General features: G+C 33.9%; 1 protein-coding gene across 1 annotated transcript in view; it reads left to right on the forward strand.

The window, feature by feature from the left end:
- Positions 1-13653, forward strand: part of LOC145241623 (uncharacterized) — a 79710-nt gene that overhangs the window by 43738 nt on the left and 22319 nt on the right. The window contains exons 2-3 of the mRNA XM_080104708.1: positions 8910-9759; positions 11226-11435. Of these exons, the coding sequence (XP_079960834.1) occupies positions 9098-9759; positions 11226-11435 (872 nt within the window). The 5' untranslated portion in view covers positions 8910-9097. The remainder of the gene's footprint in view (positions 1-8909; positions 9760-11225; positions 11436-13653) is intronic.

Below are 13653 nucleotides of genomic sequence, written 5' to 3' on the forward strand. Positions count from 1 at the left end.
AAAATCCAATCATTTGAGACCCCTAGCGCCGCTCTACGACTTTTAGTTTCGGAGGAGATGGAATTTGAAAATATGGAGACAGACAGACAGACAGACAGAAAGAAAGAGAGACAGACAGACATATAGCCTTATATATATATATAATGAATGGAAATGTATAAAAAAGAATTCGAAAAGTATAAAAGCTTATAACTTTTCTTTATTCGTTTTCAATTGGTGCTAATATTTTCTCCTCTGAAGAGATGGTAGACATCGAAAGGAGTTATAATATTTCAAATGTATTCTTTGTCTTACATAGAATAATAAAAAATCTTTGGATTTGAAATTCAATAATTTCACGTCTTAAGTTTTTAAATTTATTGAATGACGAAAATTATATATATATATATATATATATATATATATATATATATATATATATATATATATATATATATATATATATATAATTTTAGTCGTTCAATAATCGAGCAATTTTATTTAGATGGGATAGTACTTATAGACTATTACTGATAATAATATTTTGTAAGACCTATAATCACAGGTTTCCATACCAATTGATTGTTAATTTTATTCTGAAGAATATATATATATATATATATATATATATATATATATATATATATATATATATATATATATATATATGCGGATGTCTATTTCAGAGATGTGTGTTGTCTATAATGAATCTTTTAACTTCTGAGTGTTAAACATTCTAATATGTGATTCGTCTTAGTGTATTCTCTATTGTGTGTTAATGTGTGTATACATAAATTAACAGTTTATAGATATCGTTGTCGGTTGGAACACCAGCAAAAACATACCTCAAATCTTTCTTTCATGCATTCTGAAATTAAGGTGCTTCTCTCCGAAAGTGAAAAACGCTCAGACGGAAATTATAATTTGATATAATCATTCATTCCTTGCTGAGTTCTTTTTTAGAGTTGCCACACTTTGTATAAGATTACATTTTTCTAAGTCACCCCTTCTGACTTCCACGTCATACTGTCATAAACTCCATCCGTCTGCATTGCGTATCTACCTGATCTCCCTCATAACTACAACTCTACATTTCAAAATCTATATCTTTATTATATCATCACTACACATAGCCTAAAGATCCTTGCTGGCCTTTGTCACGTATATTTGCTTATATTATTGTTAGTTTAAATTCCATCCATCCAATTAACATCAAAGTAATATTCCTGACAACTATTAAATGTAAATATTTCAACTTAACAAAATTTTTCACGTCTTTAAATTATTTCTATCTAACAATTATACTTATACTAATCATAATAATCGATTATTATAATTTTATCATAATATTCGACTATTTTAATAGTTTCCGGTGCTATAGTCCTCTTGGATAATCATTTTTTTAAAGTAATCTTCTATCCATTCCTCCCGTTGTTTCTGGTCCTCTTATTATCCTTGAGTGGCCTCCCACACCTTGATAAACGACCACCCATCAGTAAAAAGCAAACAATTCTTGTACAGATTCCTGCCTGCCGTCTGTACTGTCATAACCCCCATCCGTCTGCATTGCGTATATAACTAATCTCCCTCATAACTACAACTCTACATTTCAAAATCTATATTTTTATTAGCCTAAAGATCCTTGCTGAGCTTTTGTCATGTATCTTTGCTTATATTATGGTTAGTTTAAATTCCATCTGTCAAATTAACATACATCAAATCTTCCTTCCATGCGTCCTGAAATTATAGGTGCTTCTACCCGGAAGTGAAAATGGTCAGACAGGAATCATATTTTGATTTTGATATAATCATTTGCTCCTTACTATTTTTTTCAGAGTTGGAACACTTTGTATAAGATTACATTTTTCTCAGTCGTCTCCTTCTGATTTCCATGAGCGTCCTGTCCAAACACCCCACCCATCTACTAACGCATTGCGTATGGAATTGATCTCCTTCGTAACTAAAGCTCTACATCCCAAAATCTATATTTTTATTACCTCATCACTACATGTAGCCTAAAAATTCCTTGCTGGCTTTTGTCACGTATATTTGTTTATATTATCGTTAGCTTAATTTCCATCTGTCAAATTAACATCAAGTTAACATTCCTTACAACTATTAAATGTAAATATTTCAACTTTCTAATAATAATAATTGACTATTTAATTTCATCATAATAATCGTCCATTTTAATAGTTCGCGGTGTTTTCCGGTAGACTAACAACATAACACTTGTATTTTTGTTGCGTTTAAAGAATGACGACATACTGATATATGAAAATATATAATAACACATCTTTATTGTTGGTGACGATCATGGATGGTGGTTAGGAGGGAGAGTAAGCACGGGAATTTGACGGGTTGAGTCAACTAACAACGATATCATTTTTGGTAATCTAATATATAAAAAGCTATCTATCTGCCTGTCTCCATATTTTCAAACTCTATATCTTAAAAACTAAAAGTCGCAGAGCGGCGCTAGGGCCTCAAATGATTGGATTTTACGGACAGTTCTTTTACTGGTCTTTAACCGGTTAAAATAGTTTTTAAGGGGCCAAAAAGGGGTCAAAATTGAAAAAATCGTTAAACATTTTGTACATTCCTTTTAGTTTCCTTTTAATTTTTAATCGGTTCATATGAGTGTTACGTGGATACAGTGGTAACATCACCAGCTTTGAATGCTACAGTTTTTGGTTTCGATTCTAGCTGATGGCACCCAAATACTTTTTTTTTTACTTTTGAAATCACGATTTTATAATAATATGTACGAAATCTTGACAAATTAAAATATCATATTTAAGCGCATTTTACACCCGGGCAAAGCCTCCCCCCCACTCCACTAGTCTAATATATAAAAGGCAATAGGTCTGTTTGTCTGTCTCCATATTTTCAAACTCTATCTTTTCCGAAACGAAAAGTTGCAGAGCGGCGCTAGGAGACTCACATGATTGAATTTTATGGACCGTTCATTTATGGGTTTTTAGTTGGTTAAAATAGTTGTTAAGGGATCAAAAGAAATGGTCAAAATTGAAAAAAAAATCGTTATACATTTTATACATTCATCTTAGTTTATTTTTAATCGGTTCATATGCGTGTAACCTTGGTACAGTGGTAACGTCACCAGCTTTGAATGCTACAGTTTTGATTTCGGCTTCGAATCTAGCTGATGGCACACAAATAATTTTTCACTTTTAAAATCACGACTAAATCATAATAATATATACGGAATCAAACAAATTAAAATATCATATTTAAACGTATTTTACGACCGGGCAAAGCCGAGCGTCGCCTACTAGGTATTATATTATATAACCATTTGTAACCACCTGAAACACCCCAAGAGCGTTTTATTCGGGCATTGTCATTTTACTGAATTGGCCTGAGTTTGGTTCAATTTGATCACCTGTGTAACCTTTTGCCGGAAATGACCTTTCAGATATACTTTTATTTTTTTATTTTTTTTTTTTTTGACAGTTGATTAAGTTTGTTATTTCTTCCTATGCAGAGGTTTGGTTCATAATCGTTATTTAAATGACCATTTGGTACATCTATATACATAAAAATGTAATTCTTGGTTCGTTCAAAGTTTATACAACCATATTTCTACATTACCAATTTATTTGAAATTTTCAGACAACCCATCTTTAGAGTCCAGGGATGTTTTTTATGTTATTAAAATAAATTTACATCGCCAATTATTAAAATATTAAATAAAATAAATATATTTTCATAAGCCGTTAGTGCGAACCTGTTTTGTTGATAGAACTGAACTTCCGGTTCGATTCATTTCACACCCACGAATTGACGAAACGAACTAGAAGATTTCATTTTCTGTTTACTCGATAAGTAAAAAAAAACAATTCATTTGTTTATCTTCCAAATTTTTTAATTTGAACATTTTTTCTTTATTATATCAGGCAAAAAAAGAAGTTTGTCGCTTGCTTTTTGAGTCGGAGTCGTTTTTTTGTTTTTTGTTTTTTTTTGTTTTTGTTTTTTATTTTTTCGATATAAGAAAATATGAACTTTTTTTTAAATTATTAACACTTGGTAACTAGCTTAAATAACATTTGGTGCTAACGCAGAGAGTGGTCCGCGCTATTTTTTTAAATCGTATTTCCAGGTTGAATTAAAGTTTTATTATATGTTTTTTTATTCAATTGTAAGGTTAAAATACAGATTAGGTACAAAACACCCTCCCCTCCCTATGTTAAGAATGGCTTTTTAAATAATAACGTTATTATTTCAGCACGGATCGTTCTCTGCATGAGTACCGTACTTTCACCTAACAATTTAAGAAACAAAACATGGTACTTATGCAGAGAAAGTATCGTGCTAAAATAATAACGTTATTTGGAAAGTCATTCTTAACATGGGGAGGGCGTTTTGTAACTATTCTATACTTTCACCTAACAATTTAATAAACAAAACATGGTACTTATGCAGAGAAGGTACCGTGTTGAAATAATGCTATTAAGAAAGCCATTCTTAACATGGGAAAGGGAGAGTGTTCTGTAACTATTTTATACTTTCACCTAACAATTTAATAAACAAAAGAAAGTACTACCGTTATTTAGAAAGCTATTCTTAACATGGGAAGGGAGTTTTGCATCTATTCTATACTTTCACCTAACAATTTAATAAACAAAAATAGATAGTACGTATGCATAGAAAATACCGTGCTGAAATAATGTTATTTAGAAAGACATTCTTAATATGGTGATGGTATTTTGTAACTATTCTGTCCTTTCACCTAACAATTTAAAAACAAAACATGGTACTTATGAAGAGAAGCTACCCTGCTGAAATAATGACGTTATTATTTAGAAAGCCATTCTTAACATGGGAGTAGGGGTGTTTTGTAACTATTCTGGACTTTCACCTAACAATTTAGTCTCATAGTCGAAAATTGTGGAGGTGGACCTAATGTAAAAAAAATACCCTCCCCCCAAAAAGATATTGTGAAATTTAAATTTAAGCGCTGTACTAAAAATAAAATTAGACAGAAAAATACACCTTTGGGTTTATACTTGCACAAAGACTTGAAAAAGTTGTCAACAAAAACAAATATATAACAAGTAAATATTTTCAAAGGCAAGATAAGTTACTTTTCTACCTAACTGGATAATTTTTAGTGTTTTTATTGGGTTTGTACTACTGTACATATAGATTCGAAAAAGTTGTCAAAAAATAAATGTATAACAAATTATCAAAGACAAGATATGTTACTTTATTACCAAAATGGATAATTTCTTTGTTTTTTTTATGTAAAATGTTTATTCGGCTAAAAAAACACAGCATTTACTGCTATATTTGAAAATTACAAATGGCGGCAGACTGTGTTAAACACATTAGGTTTAGGAAAATGAGCTAAAACTAAAAAACTATACAAAATACTGTTAAAAGCCCACCGAATACATGTCTGCCTATGTCACGGTAACATATATTGAGTGAGTTCCTGACAGTATTTTGTATAGTTTTTTAATTTTAACTCATTTTCCCAAACTTAACGTGTTCAACAGTTTGCCACCATTTGTATTTTTCAAATATACGGATAAACACTACATGTTTTCGAACCGATTAAACATTTTACACTAAATAAAAACACTAAAATCTTATCCAGTTAGGTAGAAAAGTAACTTATCTTGCCTTTGATAACATTTATTTGTTATATTTATTTTTTAACAACTTTTTCGTTTCTGTGTTTAGTAATACAAACCCGTTTTATTTAGTATAACATTTAGTCGGCTCGAAAAACAGTGTTTATCAGTGTATTTGAAAAATACAAACGGTGACGGACACTGTTGATGATGTTAATTTGAGAAAATGATTTAAAACTAAAAAACTATACAAAATACTATCAGAAACCCACCGAATATGTCAGCCTATGTCACAATAACATATAATCAGTAGGTGTCTGACACTGTTTTGTATAGTTTTTAACTGATTTTCCCAAACTTAATGTATTCAACAGAGTCCGCGACCATTCGTCTTTTTCAAATACATAGATAAACACTGAATGTTTTGAGCCAATTAAACATTTTACATTAAATAAAAACACTAAAAAATTATCCAGTTAGATAGAAACGTAATTTACCTTACCTTTGCTTTCATTTATTCGTTTTTGGATAACTTTTTCGAATCTGTGTATAGTAACCCCCCCCCTTACCCAAATATTATTTAAAAACTCACATTTTTTAATACAATAAAAAAGAAAACTATTTAGCGTTTCAACGTTTTAGCAACTTTCGGCTTAATCCACTGAATGTTGGTCGAGCCCAAGCCATGAATGATGGTAACTCCCAACGATTCGGATCCAATTCTGCAAGAGTACCATTTTTTTTTTTTTTCGCCTTTTTTTTTTTTTTTTTAAACTTTTTGGAGTCGATTGCTGTACTAAGAATATAAGAAACATGCCTTTTCTCTTTTTATTAGAATTTTCCATTACATGAAATTAAGCCACAGCAACGCGTGGTAGGGTACAGCTAGTTTTATAATAAATTAATTGATGTTGTTTTCTTTTATATTTGTCGTCAGGTGCACGTTTTATGAAAATGCTTTCGAAATACACACGGCATTAAACATTAAACGTCTTTATATGCTGTTCGTCTTCGCAGTATTTTTATTAAATTTGTCTTATCCACGAGAAAAACAATGATAGAACTTTTATTTCTCACAAAATCTTCGATTCATATCCACATATCTCTGTCAATCTTTCTCCTGTCTGCATTTTGTGCTTCTTTATTTTCTCTCCAGGATTGTTTCTGTAGTCCAGTGGGGCGACTTTGGTCTTCTTCCATCGACTGTTGTCACAGGTGGTTACATCATTTTCATCTTTTATTTCGTGTCTTTATAATTTCATCTTTAATTTCCACTACTTTATTTTTCATGGGCACTTTTTTCTTGACTTTTGTCTCCTTTGTTGGTTTTAAGCTGAACTGACGTGATTTGGAGGTTTGGACTAAAATTCATCCTTGTGTAATAAAAAAAGTAGAAATACCAAGTAGCAATAAAAATGGAGCAAATAATAACTAAACCCTGAAAGTAATTAAATCCAATTTTATTATTATAAAAAATAAAAGATGTTGCTTTTGCTTCCCAAAGCACGGTTAATTAAGTTAACTGAAGCAACACTTTAAAAACAAAACAAAAAAAAATGTACAGAAAGAAAAACTATAGAAGAGACATTTTTTTAAATTATCGCCTTGAGCAAAAAAAGGTTAATTTAACGTCGAAAACGATATAATAACAAAATGGAGAAAATGCGGTAATTAATCTCGCTTTTCTGCAAAAAAAAAACAAAAAAAAAACAGTAGTTTTACTTGAAGAAAAAACTGAAAAACAAAGAACATACCAATAAAAATTCAATAAAAATTGTCTTTCATAAGATTATCTTCAAATGTCTTTCTTTTCAGGCTTTCTCTCCTTCAACTGACGTTTGCATCGAGCAAGGTGCGTATGTTACACTTCCAGGTAAGTATAAAATGTAGTTATAATGTTAAGTTTCGACTATAATATGCCCACAGGTGAGATTGCATTTTCCGGAAACGCATCTGAACAATAATCTGTAGCAAAGCCAAGTTCCCGCTCGCCATCTTGATTCTTATTGCCGCATGATCACCGTGGCAACCGTACCCATCGCTAGCCGACTCGACGCGTCCGCTCGGGTCCCTTGCGATTATGACAACGTAATTCCTTGCAACTTCTGACACTCTCGTCGCATAGGGCCTAAAAAAATCGTTTCATACGCTCTAATTTGTTAAAAACTAAATTTTGTATTAATTAATCTCCTTGGTTTATTGAATTATATTGCTTCCATACATTTTCTTGAAATATTTATCATTAAATAATTATTTGTGGCCCTCTTTAAGCCGGGCCTTTTATTGAAAAATACTATAAGCCGTTAGTTTTAGCTATTAATGCAATTTTCTGTCTGCTGAACACTGCAACGACGACTGATTATGGTTGCCCACCTACTTGGCATGAATATGATTTCTCACCAGGTCGTGTAACGGTTAGAAATAGTATTATTAGTTTAGAGCGTTTGGAATGGAAACGAAAGGTGACTCTTGTTCAGAGATTTAAATCATGCGACCGATTTCAACAATTAACTCTACACTGATGATTCCGCAAGAATGAAACGTATACGCATGTAAATAATAAATTATTTTTTTTTTACATCTTTTTTTTTTGTATTAAGATAGCGACTTGAGAACTTCTCAACGCCCTGTTACAAGTCTTTTTGGTCTTTATTATTTTCTTAAACGCTAATGAGGACGACCTATTCATGTGCTTTTGTTGCAGTTGAAAATAACTACTTTCTCTAGGGAATCAATGCTCCCCTCTGAATTATTCGGTCATAGGTTGGCCTATCAACTAACAGGACACATTGATTCATCCACTCCCAAAAGTGTTGAGGGAACGTCAGTCAGGACTAGACCGTGAGCCTAGCAACACCTCTCCTCTCTCGTTCCCTGTCCACCGGACATCTCGACCTTTGAGAGAACTTTCTATTCCTTTTTCCTCTCAGTCCGACCTTCAACTTCTGCTGCAAATAAATACCCTTTTACGTTGTTATTGTTGAAAAGAACTTTGTTGTTCATTTCGTGTTGCGTTCATTAAATATAAACTATTTAGTGGGGTCAAACCAATACCTTACTAAAGTTTCGTCAACTTCTATTCTAGAGACATCTTTGATCCTTTGATGTCACTCAAACTTTTTTTCTATAAATAATGGCACTTGTTATGTAACATATTTCATTTACAATTTTCGGATGGATTAATCCATCGTTGTCGTTGTTGTTGTTGTTGTTGTTGTTGTTGTTGTTGTTACAATGGTTCAACTGTCAGTAGGTAAAGGAGTCTTGTTATTTCTTTAGGTTATTTCAATATTGTTATTTAATTCTGTTATTTTTTCTTTTCTTAATTTTCAGAAATCCGTGTAAAGCGATCCATTTGCAGCAGATAAATTCTTCTGAATTTTTTCTCACTTGCGCATCAGTTCATTGCACCTCGTTAAAAAGATTCATATGATCCAGAAAGCAAAAACACTTCTTCAAAATTAAAAAATAATAAAAATAATAATATAATAAACATTTGTAAACTCCAATGATCCGCAAGAATGGAAACTTCTATCCCCAAAATCCCTAGCACTTTAGGGATAATATCAGATAACAAAACTTCTGAAATCAACAACATAGCCATGAAAAATCCTGGAACTCATAATCCGATCGACACAACTACGACTGCTACAGACCATGAAAATTCGATTCTGTCGGCCATATTTAACACTACTATTTCTCCCCCGACTTTATATTTCGACGACTCCCATGATTTTGACTCAACATCTAAATCCAACCAGGTAACAGTCGAACCCTTACTAAACTGGTCGGCTTCAGCGCAAACAAAACATGAATACCCGACCAGTTATACGTCGGCGATGACGACAAATCTCCCAGCAAATGTTACCTCGTTTCCTATCATGCCTTCGGTGCCCGCCGCCCATGACGGTTTGTCGAGCATGCGTGTTGCAACCTCAACAACCACGGCCACAACGACGGCATCATCGACAATCCGGTCGACTTCCGAGCCAAATTGGGATGATCGGGCGTTGGTCGCAGGTGCGCTCTTTATTTTAGCTCTCTCCCTTGTGGCTGTTGCTCTCAGAATATTCTGTCCCATCTACCATCGAATCATGGGGCACAACACAAGCAAAACGACCAGAGAAAGGCATTACTCGTATCGTGATCCAATGAGAAACACAGACGCCTACGACAGAGAAGAGTAAGTATATCAAATCTGGGACATGTTCTATTATAGACAGCAAATCGAAAAAAGTGGTCAAGAAACAAGTATATAACAAATAAATCTTACCAAAGGCAAGATAAGCAATGTCTTTTTTTTTAATCTACCTAGATACGCTTTTGGTGTTTTAACTTATTTCAAAGCGTTTATTAAGTTTGAAACGCAAGTAGTCCATAACGCGTAAGTTTATCCATGGCATATATTGGGTGGATTTCTATCAGTAGTTTGCTTTATTTCAAAGTTTTGAACGATTATCGAGTCTTTAAAGATGGTTGCTTCACGTCGGCTATCTTGTCGGTTGAACTTAAGAGCTAGGAACTTCTTGGGTTTCAAACTCAATAAAATAAGTTAAAACACCAACGATATCCAGATAGGTAGAAGAGTAACTTATCTTGCTTTTGGTAACATTTAATTGTTTTATGTTTGTTTCCTGGCCACAGTTTTTCGATGTGTTGTCTATATATCAAATCCCGACTGTGTTTTTTTTAGATGAGGATTTATTATTCGTATTATTCTGCAGACTACTGTTCTCATCTTGAGTGTTATTCTCATATCGTTCCGATCGATGCAGCCTCCGATCTTCTACAGATGTATCTTGTCCGCAAGCACCCGTGGCATAGTGGATAAAGTATTTGGTGAAATTCAGTTGTAAAGTTAAACTTTTCTTGGGGTTGAAGGGGAGCGACACCCAAAATATAATCGTGATTTTTTTTCTTTTTTAATCATCTTCACCCCCAAACAAGACATGTTGCCACTTGGACGTAAGAGAATACTAATTTGGATCATGACTACGAAAGATTAAGATTTATGTTACATTTGAACTTCTGCATATCAGTACACTTAAGGAAGTAGATAGCAGGAAGGGAATTCCAAAGTCTAACAGTCCTAGGGAAGAAACTATTAGAGCAAAAGGATTTCTTACATCTGGGGATTTCTACTGCGTAAGGGTGAGATTTTCCTGCTTGTCTGATTTGTCGGGAGTATTTAGATCAAGGGAATATAAGGACTTGTAGTTCGTCGGAGCACCTACCATTAAAATACTTGTAAAACAGGCAGAGGGATGCAACATTCCGTCGTCGGGACGGCGGTTGAAGCCTTGTTGATAATTCATTCACGTACACGTAAATGCACATGATGCCAGCCGAAACAAACATAGGTAATCAATTTCTCCTTGCAGACAAAATAATTATTCTTTCACCAGAACGTTCTTGAACTCTGAGCTCTCATTTTTTATGAACAGTTATTTCGCATTAATTGAACTGTCGATTACAAAAAATATTCTTTGTCATCCATTTGTATGATAATGTACCTTCTTCCACATATTAACCCTAACCCTCACCCTAATCTTCCCACGCACATTAGAGCCTCTATTACACCACTACATTAATACGTGATTGTCACCGACAGATATTATCTTATCGTATAATTTAATTTGTTTTTGTCAGGATGACGCCATCCATCCACTCTGATGAAGTACTCTTACCTTTTGGCACCCCAGCAACGGTTATGCAACCCGCCATGAATTTCGGCCATCCTTACAACCCTTATCAGTATCCGCTAACGTACATACCGTACCCGGCTGCTGCTGCTGCTACTGCCAGTTGGTTCCCGCAGGCTTACGAACAGGAATGCATCGTCACCCAACATATTCAACCGTAAGTACAATTGGCACTCAGATACACGCGTGCCTACACACGTCCCTTATCTATCTTCTCTTCTCTGTGTAAATAAAACAGTATGTGTGTGTGTGTGTGTGTGTGTGTGTGTGTGTGTGTGTGTGTGTGTGTGTGTGTGTGTGTGTGTGTGTGTGTGTGTGTGTGTGTAAATATCTAACAGGTAAAGTCTTAAACTACTGGTCACATAACACTGAAATTCTCAGGAAATAATATTCATGCACCAAGGATGGTTTATAACTAGTAATATCTTTGTTTACATACATGTATATCGCGTACAAACATCGGCAAATTTACATGCAAAATATCCATTTCCATAAGCCAACATATTTCTTTCATGTGCATATTCGCTTCATTCCTTCGAGTTGTTTAGAAAACATCAGGCTGAAACGCTAGATGTTTTGATGTTAATTCTAGCTGATGACACCAACTCATTTTTTCATGTTCTTGTATTAATAAAATAAAAAAAATGAAATAATAAGTAAATTTTACTCGCAATTTTGAATTTATAATTAAAAAAAAGCATCTAAATAAATATTCGATGTTTTTTGCAGTATACACTTCAGATAGGATTTCAAAGTTAAATTAAATTTATATGGTATCTTTCTTTTTTATCAAATTGTTAGGTGAAAGTGCAGAACGGTTAAAAAAAAAGGCTTCATTTCTAAATAACTAGCGGGGTACCCGGCGTTGCCCGGGTGTTTGAAAAAAAAATCTTAGTAGGCAGGGAACACGCGACGTGAAGGCGGAAACGAAAGTGAAAGAAAACATGACATCTTACCGCTACACCAAGACGGTAGCGGAAGTATAAAGCATTGAAATTTAGCGATCTCAACTATACGGCAGAAAGCTAAAAGCTAAACTGACCCACAGCCATTTAAGCTTTCAGTTTTCTACCGTATTTTGTTCACCCCGATGTTGGAAAAACCAGCCCCCCCCTCCTTAAAAGAGGGAGCTCTGGCAGTGTCTTAATGAATAGCAATTGTCTGATATGAAGGATATTCCCCACAGTGATCAAAGCTGATTGCCTTCAAGATTGTTCTGATTCAGTTTCGCTTTATTTATACGAAAAGGACAAACAAACACTGTAAACCAGGTTAAAAAAACTCGCTCAAAATAAATGTAGAGATGACCCCCGTTCGCAAATCGTAGATATTATATAAAAAGTTCTCCAAAATAGTACCCCCCCCCCGAAAAAAGCCTTTGCTGGACATATAAAAACGCGCACGCCCGTTTTACCTTTTATATATATACTAGCGGGGGTACCCGGCGTTGCCCGGGTGTTTCGAGGTGTGTATGCTCTTAAATAAATAAGAAACCGGGAGTAAGTTTTGGTAAGTTGGTAGGATCGAACCCGAAGCTCTGAGGCGAAGTTGGAAAATAAAATGCGAAAAAAAAAACATAAACCGTTCGGCCAGCCAGAATGAGCTACTGAAAGATGTTTGAATTTATTTAAGTAAGAACAAACTTGACAGGTGCCCGCACGGAAGTCGTAGAGTTAACATTTTGTGCGAGCGTTACGACGACGTAAGAAATAGCTATTCAGCAGTTAACATTTTCTGCGGGAACGTTTTTAATGAGGTCAATGACCAGGTTTGTTTGTTATAAGCGAAGTAAAAAGAAAACAGAAAAACGAACGTTAAAACTTATCTGAAAAATAAAGCGGTGGGGGCGGGGGGGGGGTAATCAAAACATCGAAAAAAAAATACAAAAAAAACTAACGTAAGGCAAACGAACGATGTTAAATGTAAAAATCGAAAAAACAAAAAAGAAAACAGAAAAACGAACGTTAAAACTAAAAACAAAAAAAAAACACGTGAAAATGGCTTAAATAAGCCTATTTCGATATTAAAATTTAAGAAATCGGTGGGTACCCGGGTGTTTTTAGGTGTGTGTTCGGAGGTGGGGGTGTTAATGAAAACCCAAGAATAAGCGAAGTAAAAAAAAAAACAAAAAAAAAAACAGAAAAACGAACGTTACGTGAATAATGGCTTAAATAACACTGGTTCAATATTTAAATTTAAAAAATCGAAAAAAAAAAGACATCTCACACCACGATTCGAACCCAAAACGTTTACATAATGAACCAACGTGCTAACCAACTGAGCTAACACGACGTACCTGAAATTTAGTCAGTTCTTCAACTATTTAAACTAAATCAGGTCATGACGTCATCTGACGCATGCGTAGAATCTGTCGT

This window comes from Euprymna scolopes, chromosome 2 (genome assembly GCF_053919585.1).
Source record: "Euprymna scolopes isolate OS-2025 chromosome 2, ASM5391958v1, whole genome shotgun sequence".
NCBI lineage: Eukaryota > Metazoa > Mollusca > Cephalopoda > Sepiida > Sepiolidae > Euprymna > Euprymna scolopes.